Source organism: Bipolaris victoriae (assembly GCF_000527765.1).
Source record: "Bipolaris victoriae FI3 unplaced genomic scaffold scaffold_111, whole genome shotgun sequence".
In the NCBI taxonomy this organism is placed as follows: Eukaryota; Fungi; Ascomycota; class Dothideomycetes; order Pleosporales; family Pleosporaceae; genus Bipolaris; species Bipolaris victoriae.
In genome coordinates, this window is record NW_014575281.1 from 78075 (window position 1) to 96315 (window position 18241).

At 52.1% G+C, this 18241-nt stretch overlaps 7 protein-coding genes across 7 annotated transcripts; 3 read left to right on the top strand and 4 right to left on the bottom strand.

The window, feature by feature from the left end:
- Positions 1-78: 78 nt before the first annotated feature.
- Positions 79-3871, bottom strand: COCVIDRAFT_110539 (hypothetical protein; the record flags this gene model as incomplete). The annotated part of the gene is made up of 3 exons (XM_014696889.1): positions 79-758; positions 807-3671; positions 3781-3871. The coding sequence occupies 3 exons, from the start codon at positions 3869-3871 to the stop codon at positions 79-81; spliced, it is 3636 nt and encodes a 1211-aa protein (XP_014552375.1).
- A 962-nt stretch (positions 3872-4833) lies between these two features.
- On the bottom strand, positions 4834-5992 carry COCVIDRAFT_30268 (hypothetical protein; the record flags this gene model as incomplete). Its single annotated transcript, XM_014696890.1, has 4 exons — positions 4834-5503; positions 5557-5710; positions 5762-5834; positions 5984-5992. 4 exons carry the CDS (start codon positions 5990-5992, stop codon positions 4834-4836), a joined length of 906 nt encoding a protein of 301 aa, XP_014552376.1.
- A 621-nt stretch (positions 5993-6613) lies between these two features.
- On the top strand, positions 6614-8006 carry COCVIDRAFT_30269 (hypothetical protein; the record flags this gene model as incomplete). The annotated part of the gene is made up of 5 exons (XM_014696891.1): positions 6614-6632; positions 6686-6732; positions 6790-6936; positions 6998-7789; positions 7839-8006. The coding sequence occupies 5 exons, from the start codon at positions 6614-6616 to the stop codon at positions 8004-8006; spliced, it is 1173 nt and encodes a 390-aa protein (XP_014552377.1).
- Positions 8007-8618: 612 nt separating this feature from the next.
- Positions 8619-9229, bottom strand: COCVIDRAFT_41486 (hypothetical protein; the record flags this gene model as incomplete). Its single annotated transcript, XM_014696892.1, has 2 exons — positions 8619-8738; positions 8828-9229. 2 exons carry the CDS (start codon positions 9227-9229, stop codon positions 8619-8621), a joined length of 522 nt encoding a protein of 173 aa, XP_014552378.1.
- Positions 9230-9932: 703 nt separating this feature from the next.
- On the top strand, positions 9933-10505 carry COCVIDRAFT_110459 (hypothetical protein; the record flags this gene model as incomplete). Its single annotated transcript, XM_014696893.1, has 1 exon — positions 9933-10505. One exon carries the CDS (start codon positions 9933-9935, stop codon positions 10503-10505), a length of 573 nt encoding a protein of 190 aa, XP_014552379.1.
- A 3458-nt stretch (positions 10506-13963) lies between these two features.
- On the top strand, positions 13964-14371 carry COCVIDRAFT_110463 (hypothetical protein; the record flags this gene model as incomplete). The annotated part of the gene is made up of 1 exon (XM_014696894.1): positions 13964-14371. A coding segment is annotated over one exon (408 nt), but the record flags the coding sequence as incomplete, so codon positions are not given.
- Positions 14372-17414: 3043 nt separating this feature from the next.
- On the bottom strand, positions 17415-18221 carry COCVIDRAFT_30271 (hypothetical protein; the record flags this gene model as incomplete). The annotated part of the gene is made up of 1 exon (XM_014696895.1): positions 17415-18221. One exon carries the CDS (start codon positions 18219-18221, stop codon positions 17415-17417), a length of 807 nt encoding a protein of 268 aa, XP_014552381.1.
- Positions 18222-18241: the final 20 nt, after the last annotated feature.

The window sequence follows — 18241 nt, forward strand, 5'->3', positions numbered from 1 at the left end:
TCAAATCAACAGTGAATGTCCAACACTTACTTTACATTACCCATTCCCCCAGAATCGTGGTATTAAACGGTTCCTAGTCTAGTCTTCAACAGCAAAATCATCACCATCTCCGTCGCTCTTGACGTGCTTCTCCCCTGGAGCAAACAAGTCTGGATTACGATTTTTCAAGGCAGCAATTTGACTTTCCTTGAAGATCTTGAAATGGGTTGGGTCCTCTCTCTCCAAGTTCTTCAGCTCCTCGGCGTTCTTCACTACGCTGTCAAAAGCCTCTTCCCATCCTTTACCCTCAATCATATGCCTGAGCTCATCATCACCACTGTGGTTCATGAAGTACTCGCGCAACGATTCAATGTGCTCAGGGAATCCTTCATCGTCTGCCGTGCTCGAAAGGAAGGAAGACTGGTTCTCAGAATCATCAGGCGTGCTTGGGCGGGAGTTGAGAAGACCAGTGCGCACGCGGTGGCCAAAGCGATGCAGACGACCTTCTTCAAGGGACATGTTACGGGATGCGAGAGAGACATCGGAGTTGTGGCGCGAGCGAAGTGTAGTAGGAGGTTCGTCCTCATCGGATTCAGGGGCCGTCATGTCTGTTAAGACGCTGTTTTCGAGGGCAGGAGCTGTAGAAGCAGTCGGTGAAGCGCTTGGTAAGGAGCTAGAAATAGAGGCAGCTTCTGAAGGCTGGAGACGGGTTTCTGGATATTCGTCTTCAAAGCGCTGGATCATACCCTGGAGGGTTTGATCCAAGAACAATAAACGGCCTTTGCGTGTTAGCTGTATTTCAAAAATGCTAAGGTGATATGACATACGGTAGTTAACATCATTCCCGCTCTTCGCCTCTCGAATCAATGCAGGTTGGATCCTTGATCGTGTGGTACGCGCCGTATCAAGCAAGTCTTTAGACATTGCTCTTGCCTTGCTTGGCTCCTCCAGTACTGGAACTAAGCCTCTACTCCTTGGAGTCGAAGTGCCGCTTGGAACTGACACTCTACTGAGATCCGACTCCTTGTTAGATAAGCAATAGCTCATGGCTTTAGCAATGCCCGTGCTGCCGATAATGTAGTCATCATCGGCTGACGATGCATTGTCGTTCTCCTTATCATCTTCATTGTCTGGGCCCACAAGACGCATCAAGATGCGCGGTACTTCGACTTGTTTTGGTGCAGCACGAAGTTCAGGCACTTCGTTGATGGATTCGATATTACGCAAACAGTACGCCACAACTTGTTTTGCGAGTGCCTTGACGACTTCGCTCTGTTCGGGAGCTGGTATGTCGACGTCGACACATATAAGTGATTTTGACAATTTGGCCGCAAGTGTGAGAGATGCGTACAGCGCAGCAGCATCTTCTTGGGTTTCCTCGTCTGTAGAAGTTGCCACGCGTGTGATTTCGGGGTTTTCAAGAAGGTTGATGTGCGCAATTTGCGGACAGTCGGGAAGAATTTCAGCGATGGCTATCGCATCTTCAAGCTTCATGTCCACGTTTACAAGATGTATCCGTTTCAGTTCTTTGAACTGGGGCATGTATTTCCTTAGCAGACATAGCGAAGTCTGGCCCATGAAGAGGCCCCTGTTATGCGAAAGATCCAAGAATTTGAAGGACGGCAAAGATACAAGGACTGGAAATAGTGCCTTGAGCGATTCAGGAGTAAGACCGGTGTCTTGCAAGCATAAAGCCCACAGTGGACTGTTTTCGCAGTGTCTTATGCTTTCACCAAGCTGGCCTATCCAAGATCTGAGATCATTGCCTCCGATATCGAGACCTTGACAGACCCCGGAACGCAAGTACCGTAACACATGTTCAAGCCCTTCGCTATCTATGTCGTTTGTTGCAAGACTGAGACGCTGGATACCACTAATGACACAGCCATCGATGATTTTGCGGATGCTTGCAGAATTCAGGTTACACTCGGCCATGACTAATTCTTGTAACTCGGAACCACCCAAGCGCTCGGAAATGGCTTTCGAGAAGATATCCGCAATATCCACTGACTTGGTGTCTTTGGTAGGTGACAGAACTGGTGCGCTTTCTGAAGATGGGGAGGCCACCTGCGGTTGAGAGTTTGGAAATGGAATCATCGAGACGTCGACTGCCATGATGGATTTGCACATGTATAGGAAGAGTGCAATGTGTTTCCAGCCCTCAGATGTGATTTTGGGGTTGTTCTTCAGAACCAGCTTTTTCACTGCCGAAGAACCTGGTTGGCAAAGCCCATCCTGCGCATCTTCGCTGGACTGACTACGACGTTTTGGTGGTTCTGGAACCCTGGCAGCGAGTAGACCGGCGAGAACAAGGCGTATCTTTTCATCAGTCAGATCTGCGTCCTCCAAGAATAATTTCTTTACAGGCACGATAGCCAGCCAATCGGATAGAGTGAGAAAATCTGCTAGTTGTAACCGCGATCCAGTCAAATCCAGACAGGTGACGACACCGGGCTGAACAACGGTGCATGCGCTCGGGGCTGCCAATTGGTCACTGATACGCTTGAGGATAGGAGATTCGCGCAGTTGACAGCATCGTCTGTAGATGCGCAGTGGATCAATCGTTGGCCGATCCTGGGCGCGAGGAGGTGCCGTTGTCCTTGACGCAGCAGATACACCTTCAGCGCTACCGCTATCGTCATCTCTGGTCAACTCTAGAGGTACTGTGCCGTTCTCCTCGGCTTTTCTGCGCTTCTTCTCTTTCCTTTCCTTCCGTTCAGCTTCCGATCGCTTCTTCTTTTCTTTTTTCTTGCTCGTCTCCTGCTTGTCCTCTATGACTGTGCCTTCAGGGTTGGGCTCGTTTTCGTTTCCAACTGCCTCTTGCGCGACAGCGACAACACCTGCTTTGTCCTTTTGCTCAACCACAGTATCCGGGTTCTTGAGTGCCTCGCCTTCACCGCGCTCCTTCATCTTCTTTTCTTTTTGCTTTGGCTGCTTCTCATCTGTAGCCACTTCGTCCTTGTACTTGGGCCCTCCAGCAATCTCAACGTCGACACAGAATGCAACCTTGCGCAGTTTGTGCTGGTCAAGCTCGGGCACTAAACATCGTTCTCGGTTTGGGTCAATGTTCATGACTTTGCGCGGGCACACGCCTCCGTTGGGATAGACCTTGCCAACAGCACTGACTTGCGACCCCGAAGACAGGCGCCGAAGGACATTGCCAACGAATGAAGTCTTGGGCTGTTGTGGAACATAGGGGTCAGGGGCGCCATTGTGTCCTGTCGAAGCTGCTTGTATGCCGTTCAGGGCACCGTTGGCCGAGGGAGAGGCGTTGTTGGGGGATACATGCGATCCCTGGGCTTGGGCGTGGGTAGTTTGCGCCGGCGAGTTCTGCGAGGAGAATTTGGAACTGATGGTGTTCATCCATGAGTTGCGCCGCGACGTGAGTCTCGAGTCTGGTGGTGTGGTTCCGTTGACATTCTTTTCAGAACTGCCTCGGCTGAGTAGTGTCGGTCGCTTCGGCGGTACCTTGATGGGAGGAGTCGCGGTCACAGGAGATGTGGGTGCAGGTGCAGGCGCGACAGGAGACGGTCGTGGGGGAGATGCGGGTCTGTTGGTCGCCGGTGTCGGCTTCTGGATTTGCTGCTCGTCATGGCGGGGCCGAGCAGGTATTCCGCCATGGGATGAGGTTTTGGGCGGCGCATCTCTACTCAGGCCTGGCGATGACGGGGCCTGTTGGCGATGGTGATGATCTGTGGTAAAGAGTGCAACGTTAGCAGTGCTCTCTCACACGAGACAGAGAGTAATCCAGGGTCGCGCCGCAAAGCCGAGCGGTCTCCACCCAGGGTAAGCGGGCCTTACCTCTAGTCGAGTGATGCAGCCACGATACATCTACACCATGTATGTCCTCCATGGCGGACGCAGCATCGGTCGATGTCTGGATGGTTGTCATTGTGTACCTGTATTATCCAGGGGCGCCATGCGTCAGGGTTGCGAATACCCTCGGTGAGGGAGTCGGGAGTCTGCGGGGTCTGGCTGAGCTGAGTTCGGAGTAATCAACCCACGCCACGCGCTGATTGGAAATGCTGAGGAAATGCTCCCGGATGCTGTTCTGCCAGGAGCCGAATACAATATCAGTCGACCCGTGGTGCTCACGTCAGAACTTGGGCTCAAATTCAAAAAGCTGCCCTGTGCGATCTTCGGCCGATGGCGAGCAGCGAGGTGATGGCGAACGTGCGCGACGGTGCTTAGCACGTATGTATATTGGGGCCGGGGCGATGACGAAAGACGCTCTCGGCTGCTTGCTTCGGCTCCTCCTCAGCTCTCTCTCCGCCAACACCGTAATAAATATACAACCTACTAGTACGTATGTACTACTGCTTGCTACGTATGTGATTACTACTGCATACATACACTACTACATGTTGGCGTCTTTCCCGTCGTGACCAGTCGCGAACATGATGCAATCCTTGCCGGGCCCTCCCATCATCCGTACCCGGGGTCATGTGCCCCCTCGTGGACCCAGACACCTGACCCTCGCGAACCAATACTTACACACGCATACACAGCCAAGACTATCTAGAACCAAACCGCCAGAGGCAAACTCAAAGGCAAAATTGTCTACTTACACAACAGCCTGCTGCCATCAACGCGCAAATCAGATGGGCCATGTCATCGCATTTCACCATGTTTCACCTATGCAGAGCGAGTGGGCACACTTGTATGAAATGGGGGTATCTTGTTTGCGACAGCCAACTGCGTGGCCCGTCGTCTTATCTTCTCATTGAGGGTCGTGAAAGGCTAAGTACAGAACATGTATCCTGTCATGACAGGCATCCTTCCCATGTCATCCCCAGACGCCAGAGCCGTACTTTTTCATGATAGAACAGAGTGTGAAGAAGAAAGGGCTACCGCTTAAGCAGAAGTAAGCTCGGCGATCTTCGCCTTGACGCGCTCCTCCTTCTCGGCCTTGGTGAGCTTCTTGGTCCTGTACTTCTTGGACTCCGCAGCCCACTCCTCCTTGGTCTTCTTGGGGCCAGCACCCTCCTCCTTCTTCCAGGGGTCCTCGCGGATCTGCTTGTGGGCATCCTGGTAGAGCTCCTCAAGGCCATCAGCCTCGATGTCGTCCTCAATGTAGCCGCTGAACTGGGACTTGTAGCGCTCCTCGTCGTCGTCGGCGAGGGTCTCCATGTACTCAGCAACGTGACCACCGAAGATGTACTTGCGGAGGGTCTCGGCGTCGAGCTCCTTGGCTTCGATGTCGTATCCAGGGAAACGGTTCTCGGAGTGGGGAACGAAGACACCACCGTCAGAGCAACCCTTCATGGCACCGAAGACACGGGCACCGGTGGAGGTACGGGTGAGACCGACATCAAGGAAGACCTTGAATGGGCGGCGCTCCTCGCCGTCAACCTCGGCGGCCTCGGTGAGGGTGAACTCACCATCAGCCTCCTCAACACCGACGAAGTTCTCGTCGATCTTGAGCTTCTTGAGAACACGGCGGGCAAGGAGGAGACCGGTGGCGTAGGCAGCGGCCCAGTTGGTAAGACCGTGGGTGATGCCGTAGGCCTTCAGCTCGTGAGCGCTGTGCGTTTGTTAACCACAATTCATGTTGAGTCCAAGTCGCGTGCAACGTACTAAGCAGCCATGAAGACCTTGTCTCCGCCAATCTCGGAGTGGACGATTTGGCAGATGATGTCCTTGTTGGTGAAGCGAACGACGAGGCGGTACTTGGGCGCATTGTACTTGTTCTTGGCCTGGGTGATCAACCTCTTACGGGCATAGTAGTCGGCTGCCAACTGTTAGATGTGGTCACAAACAAGGCAATTCGTCTAGTACGTACTCTTTCCCTGTCGGCGGCGCTTGTACTTGACTTGGTACCGCGAGAAGTAGGCGTCGTTCTTCTGGAGCTTGGACTTTTCCCAGAGTCAGCGATTTGCGCTTCAAACCCGCATTCGAAGCATCTCGCAAAGACTCCACTCGACAAACCGTCGAAGCGGGGTTGCCGTGACGGCGGCAATAGGGAGGGAGTTCTCGTTGCGAGAGCAACTTAAGGTGTACTTACGAAAGGCATCTTGACCGGCTGCTGTTAGTAGATTCGGCTGAGGAGAGAAAGTTCGAGGGTGGTGGTGCAAGGCGTCTGAATATTGGAGTGGGCGCTCGGACCATGTCGCTTAGTAGCGATGTGCAAGTCGCAACTTTCAAGGTGGGTGACCACGCAAGCAAGCAAGCTCGCTCCCGATGGGTGACCACGAGTATCGGGGACGAGACCTGAAAAATGCATGTACAAATGATATGAAGCATTTGGGGAGATGATAAACCATGAACATGGCTCTTTTTTGGCATTGATTGCACACATGAGATGATCCTTGGGCAGCACGCAAGCAGTCTCTCTTGGGTGCCCAACTGGAAGAAATCCGTGCTGGGACCAAATAATATAACACATTACATTCGTCTAACAATTCTCAGCCTGAAATTAGAACGCAGATTTTGGTATAATCAAAAGTAGCCGGTGCATTTCAAGTTGTAGCTCGACCATCTGCTTTGCCCGTTTGAATGCTCACGGACCCCCGGCCAGCCATCAGCGCCCCGCCGCCAACGTCGTCAACCTCAAGGCACGTAGGCACCCGAGCTACAGCCAGCTCTCAACATCCACCCTCCCTCACCCCAGCAACTCTCCAGAGCCTTTTACAAGATGGCTGAAGCTCCTATTGGTAAGCAATGTACCTTTGGTAATTTTAAAGGCTCTGCTTACCCTACCAATTAGTTCTCGATGGCGGGACTGGTTTCCTGAAGGCGGGTTATGCCGGACAGGTGAGTGTCGATTGGAGCACAACACGAAACCTGCAAAGCTGACCATGGCTACTACAGAACTTCCCGGATCACCAGTACCCTTCGATAGTCGGCCGGCCCATTCTGCGAACCGAGGAGCAAAACACGGGTGATATTCAGCTCAAGGACATCATGTGCGGTGACGAGGCTGCAGAGGCGCGCTCAATGCTCCAGATTACCTACCCCGTATGTGGTCATTGCAAGGGAATAGTTGTCCAGAATTACACACTGATCACTTGACATACAGATGGAGAACGGTATCGTGAAGCGCTGGGACGACATGCAACAACTGTGGGACTACACTTTCTACGAGAAGATGAAGATCGACCCAACTGGCCGCAAGATCCTACTCACTGAACCGCCCATGAACCCCCTCAAGAACCGCGAGACCATGTGCGAAGTCATGTTTGAGCGTTACAACTTTGGTGGTGTCTACGTGGCTATCCAGGCTGTGCTGGCTCTATATGCACAGGGTCTCTCATCTGGTGTAGTCGTTGATTCAGGAGATGGTGTTACACATATTGTTCCCGTCTACGAGAGCACCGTGCTCAACCACCTCACTCGACGTCTTGATGTCGCCGGACGTGATGTGACCCGCAATCTCATCGCGCTCCTTCTACGGAGGGGATACGCACTGAACCGAACCGCCGACTTCGAAACGGTGCGACAAATCAAAGAGAAGCTCTGCTACGTATCATATGACCTCGAGTTGGACCAGCGCCTCAGCGAAGACACAACAGTGCTGGTGGAGTCATACACTCTTCCGGACGGTCGAGTAATCCGAGTGGGCAGTGAGCGTTTCGAGGCCCCTGAATGTCTGTTCCAGCCTCACCTTGTGGATGTGGAACAGCCCGGTATCGCCGAGTTCCTGTTCAACACGATCCAGTCGGCCGATGTGGATGTGCGAAGCAGTCTGTACAAGGCCATTGTGCTGAGTGGTGGAAGCAGCATGTACCCGGGTCTGCCCAGTCGGTTGGAGAAGGAGCTGAAGCAGCTGTGGCTCACCAAGGTTCTAGGCGGAAACCCAGAGCGACTCAACGTGAGTAACGGATTAATTGTTGGGGTCACTGGCACTAACACTTGTGTAGAAATTCAAGGTGCGCATCGAGGACCCGCCTCGGCGAAGGCACATGGTCTTCTTGGGAGGTGCTGTGCTGGCAAACATCATGGCAGACAAGGAAAACATGTGGATAACAAAGGCGGAGTGGGAAGAACAGGGCGTGCGTGCTCTAGAGAAGCTTGGAGCGAGGGGATAGAGAAGAGGCAGTTGCACACGAGCAAATCCAACAAATTCACGGCACCATGACTGACACGCACGTTGGATGGGAAACCTTTGTTGCTTTTTTCTTTGTTGCATGCAGTGAGAGGGTCATGTGTCTTGTCAAGATTGGCGTGTCTTGTCCCGCACCCTGCAGCCGTCATTGTTGTTGTGTAGAGAGTTTGGAAACGTGGGGTAATTAGCTCTTCCAACGTCACTGGAGGCGTCATGCCACAGTAGTTTTGGCTAGTAGAGAGGCGGTGGACGGACTTTGTAGGGTGGTTCGGGTCGCCGGGTGCAGTGTGGGAAGTGAGCACAAGCAGGTAGCGGAACGTTAGCCGTTGCTGGATACAGTGGTACACGCACAGGTAAGCGGATTTTGAGCTAGACTGCTTGTCCCTGCATGGAATGTCGGTGTCTTGCACGTGTACAGGTACATGGCGGAGTGCATGCTGTAAAGTGTGAGTGAAGTTGATGACGGCATCTAGGGGCGGACCGAAAAGCCGCGATGTTTCTATGGGTGGTGGTCTAACGGCACAAGAGGGGGAATTCTAGTTCATCGTCATAGCGAGTAGCTAGGGAGAGTGCTAGAAGATCCATGGAGTTTTGTCTAGAACCAACTACCAGTCGAGGCGCATCTGGACGTTGGACATGGAGACGGATGGCTTGCCACTCGGTGAAGTACGGGGTGAAGTTCGGGGGGGCTTGAGGGGAAAGACGCGTCTTGGATCTCGATCGATGGTTGCCGCGAATTGGGTCGAAGATGTGTGGCGTCGCTGGCACACGGCACTACACGACACTACACTGCACTACACCTACAGCGCCTACACCGACGCGTATGCCTAGTAGGGTCACGATGGTGAACTGGCGCTGATGTGGTGTGGTGTGGTGTTGTGTCTTGCGGGCGTTTTCTCCGTCTACTATGTACATAGTACATATGTATGTACACCACCCACACCACACATACACGCCGATATGCGCCACGACACGGCACGGCAGAGCGCAACAGAACAGAACAGAACAGCGCACATTCGAGCAGCCCCCGATGGGCAGGACTGCAACGGGCGCGCACACGCAGGGCCCCCCGCGCTGCAGGGCAAATTGGAATTCAGGTTTGGCCATGGCGTCTTCGCACAACGCGTTTAGCGCCGGGGCTGGCATTGGGGTTGGAGAGGGCAGCCGGTATTCTTGTTCTTGTTGCACTGCGTCATCAAAGCCCATGGTGCACAAGGCAAGGAACATTCACCACCACCGACGGAAAAAAACGCCCCGCCCTCCACCATCATGGCCATGCACATCGGCAAACCAGGGCCACCCATTCTGCATGACGAGATAGTCATGCCCACGTAGCCGTAGCCATAGCCGTAGCTATCCACGCACCGCCAACACGCCGGGTCCTGTTCCCTTCCCACTCGCTGAGATTGGCCGTCGCCAGCAGCCCCAGCAGCCCCAGCACCACCTCCCTTGGCGGGTGCGAGCCACCATTATTGAAACGGGCTCCACACGGCGGCCCTGTACCCTGCAACCCTCTCAGGCACGATTACCGCACGACGGCGCCTCCAAGCGGAAGATCACCGCCCTACTATGCCATTAACATCGGCTACCATCCCCGACGCCTGCTGGACCCTCCCACTACCAAATACATCCATATGCCTACATATATTGGTCACCGCCGCTGCCTGTGCCTCGTTTCCCCTCGGCACTGCGCTACTCTCCTCCACATCCACCACTACCATTTGGGAAGACCGTTGGTATATCAATCCAGCCAACCCGTCTCCTTTGTTCAAAAAGGTCAGACGAGGTCCTCTCGCCACCCCATCATATGAGATCGCCGCCAGCGTCGCCCTCTCTTTCGCGAGTCATCTTCAAATCCGACACCACCTCTCACCACTCCCATCACCACCACCACCACCACCACCAGAATATGCAACGATCCTCTGACCGCACCATGCCTGCCATCAGTTCTCCTCTGTCCCCCAGGTCCCAACCTCTCGACATCCCCTCCCAGGCTCGACGCCGGCCAGCTCTGAACCCGCGTCAGTCTAGCAACCATGGTCCTGCTGCCCATTTAAGGCTTCCCTCGCTGCCTCGCTTCCATCCCGCCAACTATGCCTCTTCCCAAAGCTCCAGCCACTCCAGCCAAGCAAACACACCAATCGCTGGTCCCGACAGCCCGCACTCGCCCGCCTCTCCTCGATCATCCAACAGGCAATTTGAGGTCCAAAGACAAATGTACCTCTACCAGCAGCAGCTTCTCGCCAACACTAGCCGTCAGCACAAGGGCTTTGGACCCAGGCCAACCAGCCCTCGTCTTGAGCCTCTAGCTAGCCCTGGAGCCGTCACACCCCTAGAGCTCGAGGATGAGGTCGGCGGCTACCTCACAGCTGGTGTAAGCCGAGCCGAGGCCGACCAGCACGTTGAAAAGTTCATTCGTGAGGAGGCTCGTCGTCGAGGCGAGTACTCTCCCGGCAGGACCACCTCCGTCGGCGGCAGATGATTTTACCACTATCACCAACCCGCACCGTCTATACAAAAGTTGCCTAAGCATCAACACAAAACAAGTGATTACCCTACACGCCTTTCCTTTGGTTACACACCCGGAGTTTTTACTGTTCTCATACGGCCATGGCAAGGAGCATTCACGGCGTTCATCACCACACTCATCCACGAAAATAAGACAGAAATAACAAGGAATCACGTCAGATACAACAACACCATAGAAGGAATGTTGTGGAAACGGTCTCATTCTTTTAGAGCATGGACGCGCGCAGAAATTCTCCTTGTCTCATCACCTCCAAGTGCTGGAGCGTGGCATCGGTCGCTTTTCCTTTTGTCGAATACCCAAACCAGTGTTACTGTTATTTTTTGCCCCAAAGCATGTACGGCATCTCGCCTGTCCTTAGCTTCACTCCGCAAGCGCTCCACTATCATCAGTGTCGAGCTGGACAGATGACGGGTCTTTTTTTTTATCTCTTCTCTATACATACATAGCTTGTGAATTCAAAACTTGCACACTTCCAAAACAAGACTCTATTATTGAAATGCCGTTTTCAGATATGCTGCTGCCTCCATGTCCCAAACTAATCTATCTACAGTGAAACATACACATGTCTAGTCAGTCACACCCCCAACAAACATTATTCGCCACACATCACACTCCCCGCTCACAACCCAAATGTCCTTGAAACCTTGTCTCAACAACCCATGCACACCACCCACCACCCACCACCAGAAAACAGTCCCACTCACGTGAATCGCCTTGCCGCGCTACCCGTTTCCGGGCCCCATCTCTCCCCCCTGCGACTTCCCCTCTCCACAGCTCAAGCGCATGTCTGTATCCACTAACTACGCCCATCATCACCTTTGCAGCAAGCATTCGCATCAGCACGCGCAGCAACGAGTAAGCAAAAGGTAAAGCCCCAAAGAGAACCAAGCCAAAAAGAATACCCACATGAAACTCTGAAATCAACCGCCGCACCCAACGCACGCACCGCAGCGCCATGCAAAAACTAACCCTACCCTTTTGAAATCCCGATCAGCAGGTTAAGGGTATCCACTTAAAAGGTTGTGTGCTACTATTCCTTTTTTTTTGCTTTGCTAGTAGGCTTGCCTTGGTCCTCCCTCCTCCTCTTTTCTTCCCCCATCTTCTAACCCACTTCCTGTTTCGTAGACATATATTTCACACGTGTAAAGTAGTTTGACTGGAAAACATGAAGAAGAAGAGGAGGGTTGGAGGGGTGGGGGGTGGCTGCACACACACATACGCCGAATTCCACAATTGTACAGGTGATAAGCTGGGCTCGTGCTGAAGAATCCTACGGGGAGATCCTTTGGGAGCCGAAGTAGAGAGAGGGGTGTGTGTGTGTGTGCCGCTGTCGCGGGTGGTTTTCTTTGCTTGGCCGAAATGAAAGCGTGTGTGTTTGAGTGAGTAATTTTAAGGTGGGTTGGTAAGTAAATCATGATTTTTCGCGTTTGGGCTTGGTGTTATGTATTCTTCGTATACAGATGTGGATTTTATTACCGCTTGTTCCTTGTTTTGAAGGATTATACTAGTTATAGTTTGATGATAGTTTTGTGGCACGTGTGTGTTTGTTCTATGTATCTCCGTACGTGTGTGGGTGGGTGTGTTTTTAGAAAACGTGAATGTTACCGGCTAGATACATGCGTAAGTTTCAACGTTGTGATGAGAGGGGGGCGGGTAACGCGTTAAAGTTTCGATGTTTCCTTTCACGAACACAACCCTCCCTTCCCTTCCCTTCCCTTCCCTTCCCTTCCCTTCCCTTCCCTTCCCTTCCCTTCCCTTCCCCCCGTTCGTATAGAGCGCAACCGAGGAGAAAAAAAAGGGAAATGAAATGAATGACGTGCACGAGCAGGAGGACAAAAAAGAATGGGGATTAGAGCGGACCCTGAAGGGGTTTTTTCCCTTTGTTGCGCTTCACGATCGCGTACAGTAGGGGGATGCAGGTATGCACGGTGCGCACTCTAGTCTCGCGTATAGCGGTAATACGTGCAGTGCATGTGTTACTCTTCTCTGATTTGCTCAACTCGGCTCACATCGTCTCTGTTTATCTTATTGGCAAAGTCTTGCTGGGTTTATTTAATATGGATTGATTTTATTCTTTTTTTGCAAACAGACAAGTCACAGAGCGAGCTGGACAGCCACCAATCGTGCGCCGATTCCACTCCTAAAGCGGAATATCAAAGACCAAACTGGGGAAAAAGGGCCGTTGACCGAATTTCATGCAATTTCACTCTTAACCCCCCAGTTCCATATCACGGCTGGGATATAGCCTGCTATGTAAGAGATATTCATGCCGTGTTCACTGCTTTTGGACGAGACAGGGAGAAGTCGTACGTGTGGGGGCTTCGAACGGTACGTGGTATGTACGTATTCGCCCGATATGAAAACAAACCACAAATGCCGCCGGATGGGATTCAAACCGCAAAAGATACGTGTGGCATGGATACGCTTGCTTGATTCGCCCGGTGAAAGGGGAGGGGTAGGCGGAATGCACAACGACATCGTTGTGCATGATGTCTTGTCCAAGAGCGCTAGGACGGTTCCGAGCATTCGCAAACATTGGCATAGAACGGCGCGGACATGTGTCCTCTGCATCCTCGTATGATCAAGGGACCAAACCATTGCTCCGATTTCCCCTTTTGAGTCATACAGATACAGTTGGTCTGTCTTTGCACAGGCGATGCACAGGCAATCTCGAGAACCAATGACAAAGGACTGAACGGACGCGTTCCTTTTCTCGCGAGATATGGCAACCGCCCGTCCCTGCATCTCTTGATGGTGTGTACCTTGATAACAGCATAGCCCGATTGGTTAGCCGTGCTGTCGTTGTTGGTACCAGCGTTGCCATGGTGTGTTGTTCGCCCCCCTCCCTTCCGTCACGGAACAGGGGTGCCGAAGAATGCCATGAATGTGGGGAGGTTGGCTTGTGCGCCACAGTCGAAATGCAGGGTGAGATGAATTCCGGTGTCGTAGCGCTTGATAGGTAGGATAAGACCGTCTACCAAGACACTTGGATGGAGTTGAGGCAATTTCATCGTGGTGGATGAAGAGTGCGCTGCATCACATGTTCCATCAACGAGTCGCAACCCAGCATCCCAAGATGTCTGATGGTCAAGTCCGTGAGATGCCGAGCCGGATTTCAATGACTAAGTTGAAGATCAGGGTCATGGAGATCTTATCGCGGTTCCTTTTGGTGTGCTCATCACTCATTCGCCACATATGTTGAGGATTTAGTCGACGGGAGAATTGCCAACTATGCCCCTGTTGTGCGTACAGCGCGTACTGAGTCGTAAACGCTGCGGTATGGTGTTGCGATGGCTTCGTGTCTTGATACGGCAAGTTTGCTAGCTTCGCTCGAATGGATTGGAGCATAGTACTCCGGCATTGGCCTTGTTAGCACCCTGGGTAGGTGTCCATGCCGCTCAGTGACCGGCCGCCTGTCGCCGACTACTCGTCTCAACCTTCCGTTCCATCTCTTCCGCAGTTCGACGCCTAGTTTAGCATACGCTAGCGACTTGAGCCGCGTGCTGCATGTTGCTAAATTGCAACACCATGCATGGAGCCGTTCATTTGCCGTCTCTGTCCTCTCACCGCTCGTGCTTGAAAGATCCTACCGCTCAGCGTGCTCTATCGCAACGGCTCATGGCGCCACTGCAGCGCAATGCTGGCAATGCCTGCTGCCGGATTCCTTGCAATCAAGAAAATGGGTGCGTGTTCCACACATTTGCGTTCGCCTATGGCTTGTCTCCAGTAGTCTGTCTTTTTTCTCCTCTAGGCACTCAGTAGGCTGTTTCAAAAGCGACAATCTCTCCCCACATGTCGCGTGTGTAGTAAATGTGTAAGCAGCGGGATGCTGAGATCGAAAAGTCAAGATGACGACTCTGGAGGGAACGACATACGTCAGAAGTCGTTGTCCATCGATCGCAAGGGTGTGCGGGAGCGTCAGTGCGTCGCTAAACTCCTTTGGACTAGCCGTTCCGAAATCGCCTGCTGGTTTTGGTGAAGGATACAGCATGAATCAGAAAAAAAGACATGGTAAACTTGTCCATCTGCACTCGCGCCAGCCGCAACCTCTCTACTGCACACAACCCCGCCATGCCGCTCACTCATGCTAAAATCATCCATACAAGTTCAACAGCTTTCCCGTGATCACTGTGGGCCAGCAATGGCCTCGTGGTCGTCCTGGGATGTTTTTCTCCACACTAAACGGCCGCGGACGCGTATCGAAGACTGACTTTCGCATCTCCACATTTGCACCACCTGGCACCCCGCGATTGATGCGCATATCATGACTGGAGGTGTAGGGATTAGTCTGCCCTCACCGACATGGTGTCCCATCCAACGCCCTACATCCTTGATCAATGCACAGCTGTACTCTCCATTACAAGATCTGCAAGACATTGTGGTACAGCTACACCTAGTTGTCCCCCGAAACTGCTTGCGTATGCAGCGTGACATGGATACGCTCTCGGTATACGCCGGGGCGTCGATTAGTTGCATAGCGGCTCATCTACATTTTATCGGCACACAATGCAGCCTTGCGTGGTTGGTCCGGTCACATTCCCCGCGGCGCTCATCACCTCTCACTGTCAGGACTCGAGTAGGTTGTCCTTTTCAATGAACACTGCGACTTGGCGCAGTTCGTGGCATATTCTGTAGAGATGAATATCAACAAGTCGAGCCATTGAGGTGAGATTCTTGCAATTTCCGGACCTCTTACTCACGCTACTGCGCAGAAAAGCTAGACAAAATGTGAACACGCGTTTTCGCATAAGCTTACCTCGGCTATGGAGTGCACAGCCTCTCTGTTCGACTTCATGCTCAAGAAATCAAGATCGAAATCAATAATAAAATCATGAGCAAGACCTGATCTCTGGCAACATGGTATGATACCTAGGTACCTACCAGAAACAGCAAATCAAGTGGACCGGAACGCCAGCCACCCCAGCCCCATGTTCCGGCTCTATTCCTTGAAAAGTAAATAACAACCCGCTAGAATTTATCATGGCACAGGTCATCTTCGATCTCTTGCACATTCCCCCATACCATCTGACGTCAAACGCGACATGCCACAGCCAAATTTACAGACGGGTCATTGTGGTCGGCCCTTCGCAATCGGACCGCTTAGACGAGAAAAAAAGGGCCGTCTGTTCATTATAGCAAGTTGATCTTAACCACACACCTCATCTAGGTCGCAAAGTTTTCTTATTCACTTTGTGTTAATTGTGGGGAATGAGTATGCGTTTGATGATGATGAGATGCGGTGGTGTTGACAATATCGCCTTTGTTGGGCTCCAAGGATATTATAAGACGAGCAAGGAAGGCGCATGGAGAGGCATGTATTGCACTGGCTTTGCTTTCTCCGATCGACAAATGCACAGCGCCGGATTCAACGAGCATGACATTTGGTTGCGCTCATCTCACTGCGGTCTTATTCCCCTTTTGATATACCGCGATAGACGGCGCAGTGGCATTTTCTTGTCAGTCATCATCTGACGGTTGCACTTGATTATGCCGGTCGGTCCATTTCGAGAGTGATCATTTTGCCTGTCCAGGAAGTGTTCGGTGGAGCAACATTTGCGAGATTTTAGAATGTCCGACTAACGAACACTGCACCACTGTGCGCAGTCCTCGCCCCAAAAGGACTGTAAAATATGCATTGAGTAGATCTCATATGGCTGCATACTTTCATTCTCTGCAGCTTTTGTCAATCATGGGTTTCCTCTGTGCAAAACTGTGGGATGCTTAGCACATATCTCACAACAGAACTAGTATACTCCAGTACTTCTATACCGTGAGCAGGTCATGCCTTTCTCACACTCGTTCTGGTAAATAAGATATCTGCAACAGTACGAAAAAATACCAACAGATTTATCAATAATATCTGCGACTTTTAGCTACTCTGCATCACATTCAATTCAAGATCAGCATCTAGGGTAAAGATGCAACAAGCAACAAAACATGTCACTTGTTGACTTAATCTGCATCACCTCAACTTGCTTTGCGTAGCTTTTTTTTTGTAACTCATTCTTGACGGATCATCTCCTGTCAACACAGCGATGGACACTGTAGGTTACTCACAAGGTGCTCCTGTTTGAATGATGTATGTATGTATATTAAATGCAAAATTGCATGAAGGTGAGTAAAGATCAAGTTCGCGTACACTTCTTGCACGCGTCAGGCCCACTTAGTTTTGACATGACACATCGTTTCTCCTTCTTTCAATACACAACCATTTCAGCAACCAAACACGACCACTAACCTCACCCAGATCTTCTGTCAAAATCCTACTCTGACCCACAGACAACACCCTCTTCACCTACTCATTCTCACTCAAAACCAAAGGATGCAAAGATTTTAAACCAGACTCACTATTCATTCATCTATATACAATTGCTTCTCTCTTATTAAAAAATGTGTTCGCGGCCAGGGGCAGCCCAGAGAAACCCGTGCAGGCAAAACCCCCTTCATACAACTTTCCCTTCCCCACCATCCATCCCTCCAATTAAAATCCAAACAAAGGAAAAGACTTGTAAAAGAAAAGAGACTGATGCGAAACAATCAACTCAAGTAAAAAAGGAAAAAAGAGCGTATGATAAGGTCAATTATATACACCAAGACTTAAGGAAAAAATCTTGATGTAAATAAAAGAAGGGAAAAAATCATGCACCGCACCAATTTACCTGATAATCTTGATAGTTGAAGATTGCCCAGCAAAATTCAATTATCGAAGTGTTGATCATTCCATCTCTTTTTTTCCCTTATCTCTTCTTCTGTTCCCCGTCCTCTTTCCAAGCTCTTCTTATTATATTAAGGACATCCCTCTCTCTCTCTTCTCACATACACACCACCTCATATCCAATAAGACTGAATATATTGACGAGCTTACTCGGGCTTTCCGAGGATACCACGGGCCATGTGGCGCTTGCGGAGGTTGTACTCGACAGCCCTCTTCTTGGCCGCAGCGCTCTGAGTGAAGGCAGCGGAGCCACCAAAGGGACCGGCGAGAGCTGCGTTTTGCATGCGGACGACGCAGACGTTGGAGGCACCTCCAGCGGTACCCTGGCAGGTCATGCCAGCGGGCATCTGGACCTTGACGGGGAAGTCGGTGGTGGAGGCAGCAGACAGACCTCCGATACCGATACCAGGAACGTTCTGGGTGACCTGGGCGTCCTGGAAGGCAGCGGGGTCGGTACCGCCGGAGGTGGCATCGATTTGGGCAGTGAGAGGACCGGCACCGTCCTGGTTGACTTGGTGGAAGGTCATGGTGATTGTGCCATCGTCGGCGGTGGTGGGGAGACCAGTGGACGCACCAGAGCCAGCAGCGGCAGCGACACCCTGTTCGGTGGTTCCCTTAGGGGTCTTGGTGCCTGCACCGGCACCGCCAGCACCGCCAGCGCCGCCGGTGAGGGCATCGAGGAGACCACGCTTGTTGCCACCGAGGCCACCAAGGAGACCAGCGAGACCTCCAGCAGCGCCACCGGCACCACCAGCATTGGCACCAGCAGCATTGGCACCACCAGCATTGGCACCAGCAGCATTGGCACCAGCAGCATTGGCACCAGCAGCATTGGCACCAGCAGCATTGGCACCAGCAGCATTGGCACCAGCAGCGTTGGCACCAGTAGCACCTGCAGCGCCAGCTGCACCAGCGGCACCAGCGGCACCGGCACCAGCAGCACCAGTACCCATGAACTTAGCAATAGCCGCAC